This window comes from Fundulus heteroclitus, chromosome 19, assembly GCF_011125445.2.
Source record: "Fundulus heteroclitus isolate FHET01 chromosome 19, MU-UCD_Fhet_4.1, whole genome shotgun sequence".
In the NCBI taxonomy this organism is placed as follows: Eukaryota; Metazoa; Chordata; class Actinopteri; order Cyprinodontiformes; family Fundulidae; genus Fundulus; species Fundulus heteroclitus.
Genome location: NC_046379.1, coordinates 17,644,806 through 17,662,268, shown reverse-complemented (window position 1 = coordinate 17,662,268; position 17,463 = coordinate 17,644,806). Strand labels below are relative to the sequence as shown.

General features: G+C 44.7%; 1 protein-coding gene across 1 annotated transcript in view; it reads left to right on the top strand.

Annotated features, from left to right (window-relative positions):
- spred1 (sprouty related EVH1 domain containing 1) overlaps positions 1-15,410 on the top strand; it is a 46,706-nt gene extending 31,296 nt beyond the window's left edge. Inside the window, exons 5-7 of the mRNA XM_021315925.2 lie at positions 2,690-2,736; positions 11,985-12,128; positions 13,382-15,410. Coding sequence (XP_021171600.2) covers positions 2,690-2,736; positions 11,985-12,128; positions 13,382-14,062 — 872 coding nt within the window. The 3' untranslated portion in view covers positions 14,063-15,410. The remainder of the gene's footprint in view (positions 1-2,689; positions 2,737-11,984; positions 12,129-13,381) is intronic.
- The last annotated feature ends 2,053 nt before the right edge of the window (positions 15,411-17,463 follow it).

The following is a 17,463-nucleotide window of genomic DNA, read 5'->3' as shown; positions in this document are numbered from 1 at the left end:
CGTGCTGCAGGAGGACTCTTTCTCTCAGAGCCGGAGAAAACGCGCCCAGACAAAGCGTTCCTCCGTGTGACTCAGAGGTGGACGGACAGACGGACGGCGTCTCACACAGGCCCAGTGAGATGTTCTCTCCCCCCGACAGAGACGATACCATCACGTTTCCCGGCTCTCATCCCGAGTACAGGCGACTTGCCGCTGCTTTAAATTAGGCATCTAATTAATTGATTTTAATTAAACGAGACAACGTTTTCTAAGATTCGCTTGGTGCCTGAGGTACAGTAAACTATTTCCTCTGGAACGGCGCGCGGAGGACCACAGTGTTACAGCGGGAACAGACGACTTTTCCCCTGGTTTTCCTGCACCACTGCCCTGATTATGGCTCAGTGTTTATTTTCTTTAAAAAATTCATTATTTAAAGGCAGGTGTCATAGTCACTAAGGGCATTGGTGTCATGATGCTGCTTTCACTGCCAGCTGGGAGATCACAGCTTTCCTGTCAGTTTTCCTGGTCAGTAACTCAGTCAAGTTTTTTTTTTGTTTTGTTTTGTTTGTTTTTTTTTAACAGCAATTTACACCGCAAACAGAAAGATTCAGACTTGTGGTCAAAACTGACGTGATTTGGAGTTCCAACTTCCCACTTCCAAGGTACAGATGAATGCAGCATTTACCGGGCAGCGTAGCAGGGAAAGGCTCCGTTTAAGCGGGCGTATTCACAAACTGTAACAGCTGAATATTCTCCATAAATGACCTTTGACGGGAAACCCTTGTTGTACTGGTGAACTTTATGAGTGCAGTACAGTTATTTGGTTATCGACGTGGATGCTCCAGAAAGTTTTTAGGTATAGGACGCATCAATCTGGCAGAATTAAAGTAAACTTGTAAAGTTGTGGTCATACCTATCTTCACACTGTCGGTTTGTTTATAAAACGATTGATGATGGTGTTGAGGCACACTCGACTATATAATGTTGAAACCAGATATTTACATACATTATAAATTAACTACTTCTTTTCTCACTTTCTGGAATTAAATCTGACTAAACTTTACCTGCTTTAGGTCGGTTAGAATTACCAAAATGATTTGTACTTGCTAAATGCCAGAACAGTGAGAATGAACCTTTTTTCTTTCTTTCTCCAACTTCAGAAGCGCACGTGGTCCAAGACCGCTATGTGCAGTATGACCGTATGATGTCATTGATTTGTAAGACTCTGATAGGTTAATAGACACTATTTTGTTAAAGTCGGGGAACACCTGTGTATGTATTTGAGGGCAAAGCCTCAAACCTATTCCTTTTGAGATAGCATGGATAAATCTAAAGAAATCAGGCAGGATATACATGGAAAAGAAGGGTTTTCAGATGCAGAAGGTGCCGTGTTTGCACGTATTAACACAGTAACATTTAGGTTAGAGTTCTGTGTCCCAGAGAGGAACATCAGAACCAAAGTCTAAGACCTCGTGAGGATGCTGGCTGAAATTGGGAAAAGGTTGTCATTATCCACAGGAAAGTGAATTCAGCACCGGCATGAGCTGAACGGCCACTCAGAGAGGGAGAACGCGTTAAGTCCACAGGCTGCATGAAAGCCCACATCATAGTTTGCACATCCCCGGGACGAAGACGTTGATTTCTTAAGACATATCCTGTGTTCTGATGAAACTAAAATTGAAGTGTTTGGCTAAATTGACTATTGTTACATTTGGGGCAGAAAAAGGAAGGAACCTTTCCCCAAAAATGTATTCTTTATATTATCGATTTCACAATATCACAATTTCTCTCAGTTTCACTTGGGAAAACAAATATTCCTTGAAAATATCTAATATCTATTTTATATATATATATATATATATATATATATATATATATATATATATATATATATATACACACACATATATACACACACATACATATATATGTATATGTATATATATATATATATATATATATATATATATATACACATACATATATATATGTATGTATGTCAATGGCAAGACTACCACAGTCTGCCACATCTTCTATATTATAAAAAATTTATTGAAACAAAATCTCACACCTTTCTTTACAAAGTATGAGCAATTAAGCAAACCTTTACTTCCTGAAAGTTTTTTATTTATTATTATTTTTCCATACAGATACTTGTCGCACAGTTCACATGATGTCTAAAACTTTGCATCAGCTAAGAAACAGTTTTGGATCTAAAAGTGGTTCACAGCATTTTGGGGTCACATTATTCTGGCTCGTGCAGATTTTTTGACGAACACAAGGCAGCTTTCATTTCCCCATTAGATGACGGCAAAGGAAACCAGAAGCCTTGACCTTTTGTGGCCTGACAAGGATCCGTTGTTGTAAAACCTTTGGCGTGCTTAGCAGGGTAGACTTTGTCATTAATGTTGAAACAGAGAAACAAAAGCTAAACTAAAGCCGAGAGTTGAAAAATTTTCTGCTTTGGTTGGAGGAAAATGAATGTTGTGGGCCGGGGGACAGGGTTCTGATGTAGTCTGAGTTTCTGCCCTCTACTGGTGAAGTTTGAAATAAACACTTTAAGCTATAAGTTTGCCTACAGTAGTACTCAAAACTATATATATATATATATATATATATATATATATATATATATATATATATATATATATACACACACACAAAATTGCTCAAGTCCAACCTTTTTTCTTGTCCCCTCCTTTTTTTCCAGCGTGCAGTCCGTTTGGTGAAGGGGACACTCCTGAGGATGGACTACCGGTGAGTTAAAGAACCTTCAAAATGAATAAACACTTTTTTTATAAATACTAGGCCTGTCCAGATCTAAATCTAGTTCCTAGATCTAAATGCTTGATTTAGAACTTTAAAGCACAAACATGTACATCATGAGTGATGCCTTGTGACCAACCTTTAAATGTAAAGAACCAGGACGCCTTGGTACAGTTTTATTTTTCAAGGCAAAAACCAGGTCAGCCGCTGTCATGTGGCCGCATGTTGACTGTCGATGCCAGTGGTTCTGAATGCTGTGCTTTAGCAAAAACAGGCAGCAAGCATGCCGCTCAACACACACTTGATTTAAAAGAAAAATAACAATAATAATAATAATAATATATATATATATATATATAGAGAGAGAGAGAGAGAGAGAGAGAGAGAGAGAGAGAGAGAGAGAGATTTTATTCAAAGCTGTCACCTGTTCTGCTTATTATTGTGCTTATGAGGTGAAAAATAAATTAATAAAATAATAAATATAGAAACATATATATTGCAAATCTTCCCCCATCGCCATGAATGCTTCCTTTTTTTTATAAGCCTGCAATGACTTGCAAAACTATTCAGGCCTCTCTTTCTCATGCTGTCATATTACAACCCAAGCACTTCCACACAGAAATTAAGAGCCTGAACGGCGTGACATGCATTTGTATTCAGCTCTCTTGAGTTGATGCGGTCACGTCCAGCTTTCGCTGTCATTCTGAATGTCTTTGGTGTGATAGACACATGTGCTGTTGCCTTCTTTGTGTAACAAAGTTTAGGCTCAGTCCGATTGGATGAAGAGTATCTGTGATCATCAGTTACTCAAATCTTTTTAGGTGTTTAAATATGCTTCCATTGAAACCAATCCACTGTCTGTTTAGAGTTGTGTTCCTGGAAGGTGAACCTAGGTCCTTTTGCAGCTCCTGACAGGTTATCTGTTTCAGGTTTCCCCTGTTTTTAGCTGCACCTCACAGTCTGATGCTGCCACCACCATTTTTCACCATGGGGATGGTGTGTTCAGGATGCAGAAGTAGTTGTTCACACCTGTGGATTATATTTACTGATCAGAGGACTACCGTTGGCAATCGGTTCCACTGGATTTTATTGAGAGGGATCACTGGGACTGAATTCAAACGTCTATTTCTAATTGTAAAAACAGTTGGGAGCCACGTGTCCCTGTAACGCCACTTACACTGCAAAAACGGAACTAAAAATAAGTAAAGTTTTCTTAAAATGAGTGCATCTGTCCTTGATCTGAGCAGGTAAATAAGATGATCTGCCAATGGAAAAAGATTTTTGCACTTAAAATAGGAACAACTCATCTCTTATTTCAAGAGAAAGGATGTCTAATTATCTTATTTTAGGGGTAAAAATACTCGTTCCATTGGCAGATAATATTGTTTATTGCTCAAATCTAGGATAACAATACTAACTTTAAGAACATTTTACTTATTTTTAGGTCCGTTTTTGCAGTGTAGCAGCGGTACTTTGTGTTAGTTTATCGCGTAAAATCTTCATAAACTGCACTGAAGTTTTCTGTTGCAATGTGACAAAATGGTGAAAAAGCTCCACACTTCTGCAAAGCGCCGTAAATACCCGAAAAAGGTATTTAGCTTGTGAATGTCTTTGTGTCTACCTGCGATGATTTAAAGAAGTCCCACCGCCAGCTCCTACTGTTGACGTTTTTAAAACTTGCTGTGATATCCTTTAAAATGAGTGTTGGTGGCAGTCCACCCCACCATTAGAAGGTTGCCATTAGCCCTGAATCTGCCTGCCGTTGGAAAGTTTTCATAAAACGGAGCAGGAGAGCGAAGATAAGATGTAACGCCTTGTTTCTGCTCTTGTGGTAAAGTTCCTCTTTAAGGAATCCGCACGAACATACAGGAAATCCAATGGCACCACTGTTGCCAGGCAGCGGGGGGGGGTTGCATTTAGAAACTGGTAGAATTGGAGGGGGGGGGGGGGGTGTTCATGGGGTTCAGTGAGCCACCGAGGGTGTCACCATGGTGATTTGGCATCCGAATGTTGCGGTGGGAGTCCTGGGCTACAGAGAAAGAGAAGTGAACCCGAGGCGAGCTCTGCATCCAGAGAGCCGGCGGACGCCACCGTCCAACAGGGCGTGACTCTCTGCAGTTTCAAGTGATGCCGCTGCCGCCATCACTTCCTCGCTCTCGTCTCTTTCTTTGTCTTTATCGGCAGCTCAGGAGTCCAGAGGAGCTCTGACCTCGCTTTGAAACACAATGCAGTGGCTCATTAGCTGATGTCACCGTCAGGCCCTTTTTGTTTCCTTTTTCTTTATTATTAGCTTCAAATATCTCTTTTAATAAGTAGAGTTTAACATGGATAGGACATCCTCATAGGCTTGCATTGTTCCACATGTGTGCTTGGAAATGTATTGAAGATGGTCCCTTCCACCCACATCCTGCCCACTGAGGCCAAGCACCCACATGCATGCCCTTCACAAGCTTACCACACTCTTCCTCTCTCAAAAAAGAAATCACAACACACACACACATAATCGCACAGACAGAATGCACATGTTACATATTTCACCCATATAGTGGTTAAACCTCCTGCCCGTTCGGTCAGGTGTCGTTTTTTTCCCCCCTTTCTAACAGCGCAGGAAAACTTCCACATGGAGTTTGGCTCCATCAGGAAGTTTTCTCTTATCGCTTCTGTGCTCAGTTTGTTTGTCCGTTGACGATTACGGCCTCTGTCACACACAAAAAAATGAAGGTGAGTATTTCTGCTATGGATGGTCAAAGTTAGGGAATGGACACAGACGTCACACGCCGCGTTGCATTCTGGGATCCTTGGGGTTGGCTGTCAGCTTCGAGTCTGTGGGTGGCGATCAGAGACAAAAAGACAAAAAGAGAATATGGAGAATATGAATAAAAAAGTCCAAATGTTTGTATTTATGGAGAGTGAGGCTGCGGCCCGTGCACTGGAAAAATGGATCTAAAAATAAGTAAAATGTTCTTAAAGTTAGTGTATTTGTCCTTGCTTTGAGCGGGTGAATAAGATTATCTGCCAGTGGAATGAGTATGTTGACCCTTTAAATAAGATAATTAGACATCCTGCACTTGAAATAACACGATGGAGATGAGTTGTTCCTATTTTCAAGTGCAAAAATCTTATTCCAATGGCAAATCATCTTATTTACCTGCTCAAATCAAGGACAAATACACTAATTTTAAGAACATTTAACTTATTTTAAGTTCTGTTTTTGCAGTGTGGTCACGACAAAACGAGGCTTTTTAAAGCGACTGGATCCGTACGAGCGTCCAGACAGGGAGTGTTTCCTTGGAGTTGTTGCCGGCGCGTTTCATCCCTGGTTGCATGCAGAGCGCACGTTTATGCACGTGAGCTCTCAAAACAAAGCGGATGACATTTACGTGCGTCGGCGTCTCATTTCGGCTTTAGTGGCGTTTTAGAACGTAAGGCGGGCAAAGCTCAGGCATCGGTGGGGATAGCGATGGGAACTTCCTCGTCGTGAAGAATCGCAGGGATGGGAACCTTGTTGTGAGTGCCGGTGAGACCCGCAGCATCAAGTAGCAATCGTCCTCGTTTTGTTCACATCCGTCATCTAACTTCCATCGTCCTTTGATCCGTTCTGGTAGCTTAACCTCAGCACACGTAGATGTCAAACCCTACATCTGCAGTGGTCCTATACACAGTAGCCACAGCTTACTTAGCCGCCAACATGCCGTTGAAGCCTTTCCCTGTTACCTTACACTATCGATATATTAGAGATTAAGAGACGTTGCAAGAAACGGCTCATAAACTGCAACTGTGCTGTTCTCGTTTAAAAAAGGGCAATACATATATGGGTTATAATGTTGTTGTTTTTTACTTTTCTCTTAACGTATTGAACTTGGCTAACTGGAACTGCGCCCACTCTGTTATTTCTAGAGTTTAAATATTGAAACCTTGTACAAAAGTCTTCCCAACAGGCCGCCAGCTGTTTTCTAGGTCCAACATGTTTCGTGTCAAAATATGAGAAAAGGTACGCACACAAAAAGAGACGCTTTCTGTAATCCGGTTAGCCGTCTCCTGGTCGCTCCTCTGTAAGGCTTAGAGTTTTCTCCCCCGTTATTATTACGGGACCATGGCGACCTGACCTCCACCGCTCTAAACGTTTACATAAAACGCGTAACGAACGCGCGTCTTCCCCTTCCTCCATTTCCTAAAATATCTGCCAAAAAGGTCACGTCAAGCAGCAGATCTGTGACGAGCTCCGCCTTCATGTCTTAACGTTACACCTCGTCTGCAAATGCATCTGTTGAAAAACCTGAAATACCTGATTTATGCATCTTATGGGACAATTCTTAGTATTTTCCTATTTAAGAAGGGAATTAGCGTTATTGCTTAAACCGAAGCACCGGCTGCAGCAGCACCGGACTGCGGTGGCTGGATCTGTGGCCCCAACCCGACATTTCCTACTGAGACATGACGGCCGATCTAGGAGCAAATCCGTCTTGTTTCTACACCGACGCTAGCCTGGGTGCCAATCCGGACTTAGTCCCGCCCACAATGTTTTAGGTCGGGAAGTTCGGTCTGGCATTGCTCAATAGTAGCGCGAGTATGCTCGCCCAATATCTGGCGGGCCAATCAGATTGTCAGGGCGGGCTTTATACGATGATGGACAGGTGATCAACAGTAATGTGATCAACCACGTCACCAAAGCGCGCTTGGGTTGAATTCGTTTACAACAACGATGGCTGCCGCTGGAGAGTTGAGGTGTGTAGATTCTGCTATTAGGTCTGTTCTAGAAGATATCAACAGGTTCGTGTGTTGAAGGACTCCTTGGATCCTTACATTCTTTTTGCAACACCGGCAAAAATGGTTAACGCTCATCTTCTTATGCTAGGCTAACCGTTGAGTTCCGTTGACAACAACTATGCGTCGCTTAACATACGTCACACACTCCGTTGCTCTTATTGCTTGTAGGTCTATCCGATTGAGTGCAGAGGAATTTTTTTTTTCCTGGTTCGTTCGAAACACGCCCCATAATCACAGCTCTACGGAGCAGTATCAGACTCAAATTCTGACTAGAATGGTGTACCGCGAGCGAGCTATTTTTAGAAACGTAACGTCACGATGACGTCACATCTTGTGGTACGCAGTGGGGCAAGCTTGCATAGTCCGCCGCTGTTTCGCTGTAAAAGAGACGTGCGTTAGCCTAGGTTTTACTCGGTAAACGACTGCTTTTTCCAAATCTAAAACCATAGTTTTTTAAACATTGTTGCTATGGAACGTGCAACAGCGACTCGAGTTACGCTGATCGGCCGCATATGAAGGATGTTTTCTTCAAGACTGCCAAGGAGAAATGTGTGCGCTGGGTACACCGGTGCGGTCAGCCTACACAACAGTTCAACCTGGAAAAAGTTACCAAATTCAAGTACATATGTAGCAAGCATTTTGTCGGAGGAAAGGGCACAACCGAAGAACATCCTGACCCAATTCCAGCGACATCAAGTCAAGGTAAGAGTATTTTGGTGGCCGACATGTTAATAAAGTAGCGCCTGCTACCATGACAGCATATAGGCTATCATGGTAGCAGGCGCTAACATGATAGCCTGCTACCATGATAGCTTACTCAAAAACATTTCAAATGAGACAAACATTAAACATATACCGATCCCTGAACGGTGATTACAAACAAAAAAACGGCCGACGCTGCCATGATCGCCGCGAACCTCAAGCCATCGTTTGAGCTGAAGGTTGGTGTGTTCTTCCACAGTGCGACCAGTAATCCGTGTGCCTGGGACATCGTCTTGGGAAAGTTTAACGGCTGTAAAGTCAGTCATATCGCTGGTTCTGTTGCGCGTGTAATAACTGGTTGCTACGGGCGTTCTCTACCTGTATGCCCTACCTAAGCGGCAAAAGGGGCGTTGCTCTTGAGTCGGTGACGTCACGTGCGCGGTACCGCATTCTGACTAGAATTGAGTATGACCATGTCAGGCTACACCGACGCCATTCACCAAGTGGAATCGGACCGACGACGCCTTTTTAGTGACAGAAAGTCACAAGACGGTCAGACACAAAGTCACTTTGACGCGCCTTAAGTACGAACTTATTAGCTACCTTCACAATTTCTATTGCTGCTTCAATATGACATAAACACTAAAGCGTCCTTTAATAAGGCAGAGCAGTCTGTGCTTAATGGGGGTTCTTTTTTTTGCGGTCTGGCATAAATGATTCTTGGTTCTTGTCAACAAGAACACTCCTAGCGCCTCTGAAACCAGTTTTTGAGGCGTAGAACTTGGTTCTTTACTCTCCAGAACAACCCCCCCCCCCCCCCCCCCCCCCCCAGAGGTCTGTTAATCATAACTCTATGGCTGCGCTGCAGAGAACCTGTAAGCGTTCCAGTGTGCCGACAATCTTCCACAGGCCTCCCGGTCCTGAACCCCTGTGCCTGTGAGGGGAGGAAGTGTCCCTGATGTCGGTGCGTTGCTTTGTTGCCCCCTGGCTTCCTCCTCCTCCTCCTCCTCCTCCTCCTCCTCCTCCTCCTCCTCCTCCCCCCTCAGCAGCCAGCCACTTCTCCAGGGTCAGATCAGCCTCAGATTGGCCCCCACGCATGCCTTTGAATGGCGGGGCTTAGGCCAGCGCTTTAAAAGGAAGCCCAAGTCTGTTTCCCATTTCACCCCCCCACACACACACTGCCTCCACCACTCCTTGCTCGTTCCTCTCTCTCTCTCTCTCTCTCTCTCTCTCCCCTCTCTCACACACACACAGCTGTCAGTCGGCTTTTCAGGCTCTTGTGCTGCTTTTCCCCCAGCTGGAGCTAGTTTATGACATTCCCTCTGCAGACTCCTGGCCTCTCGTGCTCTCTCCGTTTCCCCGGCTCCAACAAACAGAAGCGCGCACAGAAACGCGCGCGCGGCCCCCAGCTCATTTTTTCCCTGCTCTGTTCTTTCTCCTCTCCCGTCGTCCTCCGTCTCCTCTTCCTCGCATTCCCATGCAGACACGGCCGGCGGACGTGTATATACAGATATATATCTTGCGTTCTTCGGTGCGTTTCGAAGGCAAGGAAAGCGCGCCATGTGCTAGCAGTCTGGAGAGGGTGGGGAGAAGCGAGGGAGGGGGGGGGAGTTAAAGGAAGCATCTCTTAGCAACCACAGGACAGTAATTACTGTAGCAGCAGCTAGGAGCAAACCAGATTTCCGCTGTGCGTTAAAGCACCGGCGTGGGCTACTTTACACACGGCTCTGACTAACCAGAGCCAGCAGCCTCCTCCACACGCAGGGAGGGAGGAGAGAGAGTAGGACTAACCTTGCCTTGTGAGGTCGGGATGTGTGTGTGTGGGAAAACAGGGACTTCAAGCTGGTGTGCGTAATGTTTGTGGATGAGGTTGGATCAAAGTTGTGTGAGGATGCCTCGGCATGTGTTGCACCTCAGCCAGAGCGGGCAGGACGGCCGCATGCGCCGCCGGTGATGCAAAGGATAGGGATGCTTCGTGCTGAAACGGCCGAATCCCTTTTCCTCTCGCTCGCCCCATCAGAGCGGCCAAAACGCTCCTGTCTCACCAAGCCTGAAATGCTATTTGTAGACCTGCTTCCTAATTTTCAGCAGTGAGTTTTCCTCATGAGATCAATCAGCGCAAGGTAAAAGCAAAATTTGCTTTCCTCTCTGGCTTCATGCCTTTCAAGAGCCGTGTGTGTGTGTGTGTGTGTGTGTGTGTGTGTGTGTGTGTGTGTGGGAACACATGCAAGCCTAATGGGAACTTTGAGTTCTTGTAACAGAAGGGCCTTGAGTCATCACCACACAGCACAGTCATTTGTTGCAGCGTGGGTGCAGGATGCCCCCTGGTGGTTAAAGTGGAACACTTTTATACACACACACACACACACACACATACTCTCCACAGAGCCTACGCATCTTGAGTCAAAGCCTGTTTTGGTTATGAAAAGTGACCATTAGCGCCTCTGAAAGTGAAATGATAATGTAAGAATTTGAGAATGTCAAATGTTTGGGAAGCAGGATTTGCTCTTTGTTATCTAGCAGAGCCTATAGGTTGATGTCTTTTTATAGATCCAATGTGCTTTTTAGCTTTTAATGCCGTTTGCTGGCTCCCTTGGTCTGTTGGTGTCTGAAACAGAAGCACAGGTTCCCACAAAACCTTTAATTTCAAGCCATTTTTTCAGGTCATGGATGGAGATTGATTCTTTGCTTGAACAGTGCTTTGGATCGTTATCCTGCAGAGAGGACACCAAAAAAAAAAAGTGTCAAAAATCTCCTTATACTTGTATCTCAAGCAGTTAATGACGCATGAAAGAGGAAACCGGCCCTCAGCACCATACATCCTCTACTGTACATAACACAGCCGTCATGAAGAGTCTCCAAAAAGAGGGGATGTGGTTTGAACATTTCTCAAGTCTGGATAAATAAGAGAAAATTGGCTGCAGTTGTCTAACAGTTATCTTTGGAGATTCCCAAATGTATAGTTTGACTGCTGAGATCATGCAAGGCAAGGCAAGGCAAGGCAAATTTATTTATATAGCACAATTCAGTACAGGGACAATGCAAAGTGCTTTACATGATTAAAATATAGCAAATTAAAACAGAATAAAAGCAAGTAAGAATAAAATGTAGATAGAAAATAGAACAAAAAAGTGGTGATTCAGTTAACTAGAACAGTTGAAGGCAATCCTAAACAAATGTGTTTTTAATCTTGATTTAAAGCACAGGTGTCAAACTCAAGGCCCGTGGGCCAAATCTGACCCGTCAAGGTAAATTATCCGGCCCTCGAGAGCCAAAAAAAAAAGGATATATACTTTTAAAGTCTATAAAGTGGCTAAAACTGTGCCTCCTGTAAGTGTAACTCACCCCAATATCAACTTATTTTGCAGATAAACTGTATAAACTGGGCCTAAGGGTGCTACTTTTATGTTACTGTGCATTTTTTATACTACTCTGTGAACTGGAATGAAATTATGAAATGAAAAGTATCGTCTCTACACATGCAAGCGGCCCTTTTAATGACTTCATGATGCCAAAGTGGCCTCATATAGAAATTAGTTTGACACCCCTGATTTAAAGGAACTCAGGCTTTCCGCACTTTTACAGTTTTCTGGAAGTTTGTTCCAGATAAGTGGAGCATAGGAACTAAATGCTGCTTCTCCTTGTTTAGTTCTGGGTATATGCGACACTGTACCCAGAGGCTGCCCTACAACGGTCGGGATGCTGTTTAGTTTCCTTCACACGTTTTCCTATTGATGCTGAATTGTCTAACCGGGCGTTTCTGTCTCCAGGTGTGTGACGAGCCTCCCTCCATCTGCACCCCAATCAAAGAGCCCTTCTCCTCTCTGAGCAACGTCGTCTCCGGCGATCATTTCAGGAGCTGCTACGTCCCCCCACAGCCATTCGATGACAACCGCCGGTACCTGCCTCCCCAGGTGAGCCTCTCACGAAGGCTACAGAAATCTGCCTGTTAGATTAGAGTCCCGCGTGTTGTAGCCAGAAACCCCCCTACAGGTTTCTCCTGTTTTTGTATTCTGCCACACTTTAGATGTTTCAGTTTATGTCGTTGAGCATCTTTGAGAGGTAGAAATGAGCTTTTTTTACGTCGCTGTGGAGGAAGTTGGGGGGCGCTCCTTGCAGAAAAATTTTAAATCAGCCACTTTGGAGGGCTTTCCAGCTTGTTAATGGTCACACCTGCCCAACCTTAATTAGGCTTAAGTACAGACTTTGACTAGGCCATTCCAAAAGCATGATTTTTTTGTTTTTTTAGCCTTTCAGTTTTGGATTTGCTGGTGTGTTTTAGATACAGAACAAGTGGGCTTGAGCTTAGGGTCACAAACTGATGGCTGGACGTCCCCCCACCCACCCCCTGTCCTATTCTTGTGCACATGGAGGACACCTCTCTCTGTGATTCGCTGGAGTCCCAAAGCTTTGCAGCCGTTCTCAGACAGATAGATGTCAGTGGCTTTATTTCTCATCTGGCCATAAATCTCATGTAGTCAGACCAGGGGCGGTTCTAGACAGGGGCCAACAGGGGCCCATGCCCCTGTACTAAAAGCATGATGTTAAATAAACTTCTCATAATTATTTGCAATGGCAAAGAAACCATAACTGATTGGTCACTTTGACCAATATTATTTTTTACCTATACAGCTTTAATCTAAAAAGAATATTAAAACTTAAGATGTTTTAGTTTAGCTTTAGCCGTATTCAGCAGGGGGCAAAGTTTTCAACTACTAGATCGGGGGTCTGAAACCTGCAGTTCCAGAGCCACAAGTGGCTCACTTAATATTATTATACAGTTAAATATTGCCATTTTATTTATTTATTTATTTTTTTGTTCAGTGCCCCCCTGGTAAATTTGGTCTAGAAACGCCCCTGAGTCAGACCAGTTCCTCTTTATAAGGGATTTCTTGATTCTACGGGTTCGGTAGGAATCAGGACCAGATGTGGAAAGTGATGCTGAAGCTCAACTGATTCTTTCGCCTATTTAGCTAAATTGTTATTTGAGAACCCGTTTTGCGTTTACTCTTTGCTTTCCGACCCTTTTTACTGAACAAGTCTAAAACGATTTGTTCTACCAGGGTCATGATTTTATCGTGCTTCCTCATATGTGTTGATCCTGTTTTTCCACTAACTATAACTAAATAACTCTTAACTTTTCTCTCTGCCGACGGTCTCCTGGAAGCCGGCTCGCCGGGTCGCTTTTCGCGTGGACGAAGAGAAGGTGGAGCGCATCAACCCGCGTACGGAGGTCCTGATCCGCGGCTACGAGGACTACCGCCACCCGGTCATGAGCCCGCACGACGCCGACCGCGAGGACCTGGACTTCCCCGGCCACTTTCACAAACTGGACAGCAAGAAGTGCGAGTATTTCTTCGACGGCCCCGGCGGCGACTGCCTCTCCGGTCCCGGCATGGGCCTCGGATCGGGCTTCGGTCTGGGGCTGGGCAAGGACCCCGCCATCAAGACTCAGCCCTCGCCCCTTCCTAAGCCGAAGGGCCGGCGGCGGCGCGAGGACGGCGAGCGCTCGCGCTGCATCTACTGCCGGGAGATGTTCAACCACGAGGACAACTGGCGGGGGCAGTGCCAGGACGCGCCCGACCCCATCAAGCAGTGCATCTACAAGGTCAGCTGCATGCTGTGCGCCGAGAGCATGCTGTACCACTGTATGTCCGACTCGGAGGGGGACTTCTCGGACCCCTGCTCGTGCGACACGTCCGACGAGCAGTTCTGCCTGCGCTGGCTGGCCCTGCTGGCGCTCTCCTTCATCGCGCCCTGCATGTGCTGCTACCTGCCGCTGCGCGCCTGCCACCACTGCGGCGAGGCCTGCCACTGCTGCGGGGGCAAGCACAAGGCGGCGGGGTGAGCCGGCGGGCCCCGCTCCCTCTACCACCGACTCTTGGGACACCCTTCAAAGCTAGCTTAAAAAGGCAGCAGATACAAGCGGAAAATTACTAGCCGGCATCCTTTTTTCATTCCTCTCTCAGAAGGAGGGGGGGGGCGACGCGTTGTTGATCCCCCCCCCACCACCACCCCCAGCTCTGAGGGCTTTTGGAGATTTCAGTTTGTGTTTGTCGCCGACAAGCAGCAGCGGAGGACAAACCATGATGCTTTGTGGGAGCTCTGAGGCAACGAGTTGGGTACAGGAGCTTAAAGCCGAGGCGGGGAGGAGGAGGAGGAGGAGGAGGAGGAGGAGGAAGAGACATCATGATCAACAGACTCTGAGATGTTAACACACACACACACACAGCTCTTTCACATTCACCCTCAAAAGTTGAGTCGGGGCCACAACGTGCGACTCGATGAAGGAAAAAAACGTATTTTGTACAGACAGCGACGGCTTAAACTGTTTCACGTCGAGGACAAAACACGAGTGCTCGCTGTCTGAGTGTGCTAAAAGGGACGCGCTCTCGCTTCTTGTGGATTTGCAGTGGGGTAACAGTGGCCTTTTCCTTCACGGTTCAAGGATTTGCAGACAATGTAATTACTAGCCAGCAAAAAGTGCACTAAATAGTATTTATCCCCCTCAAAGTAAAGGTAACCTCCAAAAATTCATCCCCCCCCACCCCACCCCCCTTTTTAGTGCAACTTTCAAGTTTGCACGGCCACAAATCAAAAAGCCGAAGCTCCATCCTGTCGGTACGGACTTCCTTGAGCTGAGGTTATTTATGTCATTTGATTGCATTCTGCATTTAGGCGATTATTTCCACGACAAAACGGGCTGAGGTCCCTGAAACGGCTTTTCCAGGCTCCACCTCAAAGGAGGCCCGCCAGAACCCCGCCGACCCGTTTCATTTCCCCATTAGGATCTACTCCATAGACGTGTTTTACCTCTTGTATTTACAGCTGTAGAGAATTTGTACATTTTTTTTTTATTATTATTATTATTATTATTATTATTATTCGTGTCACTTCTTATCTTCTTGCTCACGTGTGTGATTATTGTTAAGTTAAAGGTTGAAATGTTGCTCAACCAGCAAGTTTTTAACTGCGGTGTGACCGAACAAAGGAGTCGGAGCTCCTCGATTTGAACCACGAGGCACTTAAATTCGGGATTGAGGAACCATTGGAACAGGTCGGCTCAACGGATCGGACCCCTTAAAGCGCCGCTCTCCAAGCTTTGGTTGCAGCACCGCCTCCAAATCTCTGTCTGTCCTTTGAGTCCGTTTTTGTGTTCTGTCCTTTCCGAACGTTAGCGTTTTCCCCCCTCAGCGCCCCGCTCTCATTCACTGGGCCTGATGGGACCCATCCGTAAAAAAAAAAAAACACCACAGCCGACCCAAACCCAACAGAGGAGCACTGCAATATTTATTTTCTGCCCTCTATGCGACGGTGGAGCCTCGTTTCCGCCCGCAGGATAACAAGGATGTAACATTTAGGGATCAGATTGGTTAAAACAAAGATTCAGTTTTTTCATTACCGTTACCTTTTTTATTTTTTTCCTTCCAATGTTTTTGTTTTTCTAGAATACCGGCGAACAATCCAGATATCCTTTCACCTCCAAACAAAGCCTCCTCAGGAGGAACGTCCGCCCCTCCAGTGCTCCCTTTACTTTCTATGCAAACTCCAACACGGGGGGGGGGACCACCCCGTCCTCTCCCGCAGACCAGGGTACCGTGACGGGACGGGGGACACTTCAACGCTACGTGGGTTAGTGGGCCGACCCCCCCCCCCCCCGGGTACCAAACCAGACGCCTGTAAATACGTAACACTATATTTAAGTACTGACAATAATCCCAGCTTCTGTTCTTCGGAGTTTCTAACGATAGTTGTATTTATCGTGGCTGTCAGCCTATACCGTAGCTTCTAATGACAGCAGGTTGTACATAGATCACCTTTTAGTATTATTTCACATTGAAAAGTAGAGGGCTTCGTGATGGATATGACTATTGAGCTTCTAATAGAGTCTTTCTCTAGTTTTTGTACTGTAGGAAGGAAAGGCTAGCGCTAACACGGTACGGTAGTGGGGGGTCCACTTGTTTCTGAAGTTTGCCATAGAAATATAAATATAAATATATATATATATATATAAATACACGTGTAAAGCTGCTAGATACAATCACTAATTTTATTGTGTTGACAGAGAAATCAGCTATGAACGACTGTTAAGCCTAACTCTCCAACAGCATAAACAGCCGTCTTTTTTTTTTTTTTCCCCAACGTCTGATTGTGCTCTGGGTGACGTGTGTGTGTGTGTGTGTCTGTGTATATGTGTGTGTGTGTGTGTGTCTGTGTATATGTGTGTGTGTGTGTGTGTGTGTGTGTGTGTGTGTGTGTGCGCGCGCAGAAGGGGTTGGTGTGTTCAACCAAACGTTTGGTTGCTTGTCATTATTCTCCCGTCGTTTATCGGGTCGCCCCGCGTTACCGAGGTTTGATGCACCTGATTAAAACTTGCTGGCTGAGAAGCAAAAATTTAAAAATACAAAAAGGTTTCCCAAAAAAAAAAAAAAAAAAAAGGACGTGCGTTTATACAAAAAGTGTAGAGAATGCTGAAATAACCCTTCTCATTCTGCATTAACCAGCGCAGTGCAACTTCCTGTCTTGTACTGTATATATATATATATATATGCAACATGTGTCTGTCCGCTTTAATATATATTTATATATATATATTAATTTTGTTTTTTGTTTTTTTTGTTTTTTTGACCTGCATTATATAAAGACTTCAGTTTTAACCACTTTGCTGCTAGTCTTCTATCCTCCTTCGATCTTGGAAATTGTGCATATCTTTGGGAATGCATACAGGTGTACATTCTTGACATTGTGTAGATTTAAAAAAGAAAAAAAAAAAAAGAAAGAAGCTATATAAACCTGTTTTCTCTTCAGTGTATTGTTTAAAGAAAATAGAAAAAAAGATTACTTTTCACAGCAGTGGAGTGGTTCTGTTTCAATTCTCCGACGCTTTGGTGCACTGATGATACGTGTAAGCTTTTTCTTTTTTTTTCTTTTTTTTTTTTTTCCTTTTCATCTTACAGCGGCTTGATGTAACATTTGTGATTAGTTCTAAATAGTGGAAGACATTTGTGTTTTTTTTTTTTTGTTGTTTTTGTTTTTAAACTTGCAGTATAAATGGTACTACTCTTAACGATTCTGTTAACACTGCCTGTTTGTTTTTTTCTCTCCCCCCTTCGGTTCTTTCTCTCCGCATATTTTCCAAGCATTTGTGTTTCCTTTTGAGTTTCCTAGTGCCATTGGCTTTCGCATCCTGACAACCTCAAAAGAAAAAAAAAGTGCCTCACGTCCATCCTAGTTTTCCATCTTACGGTT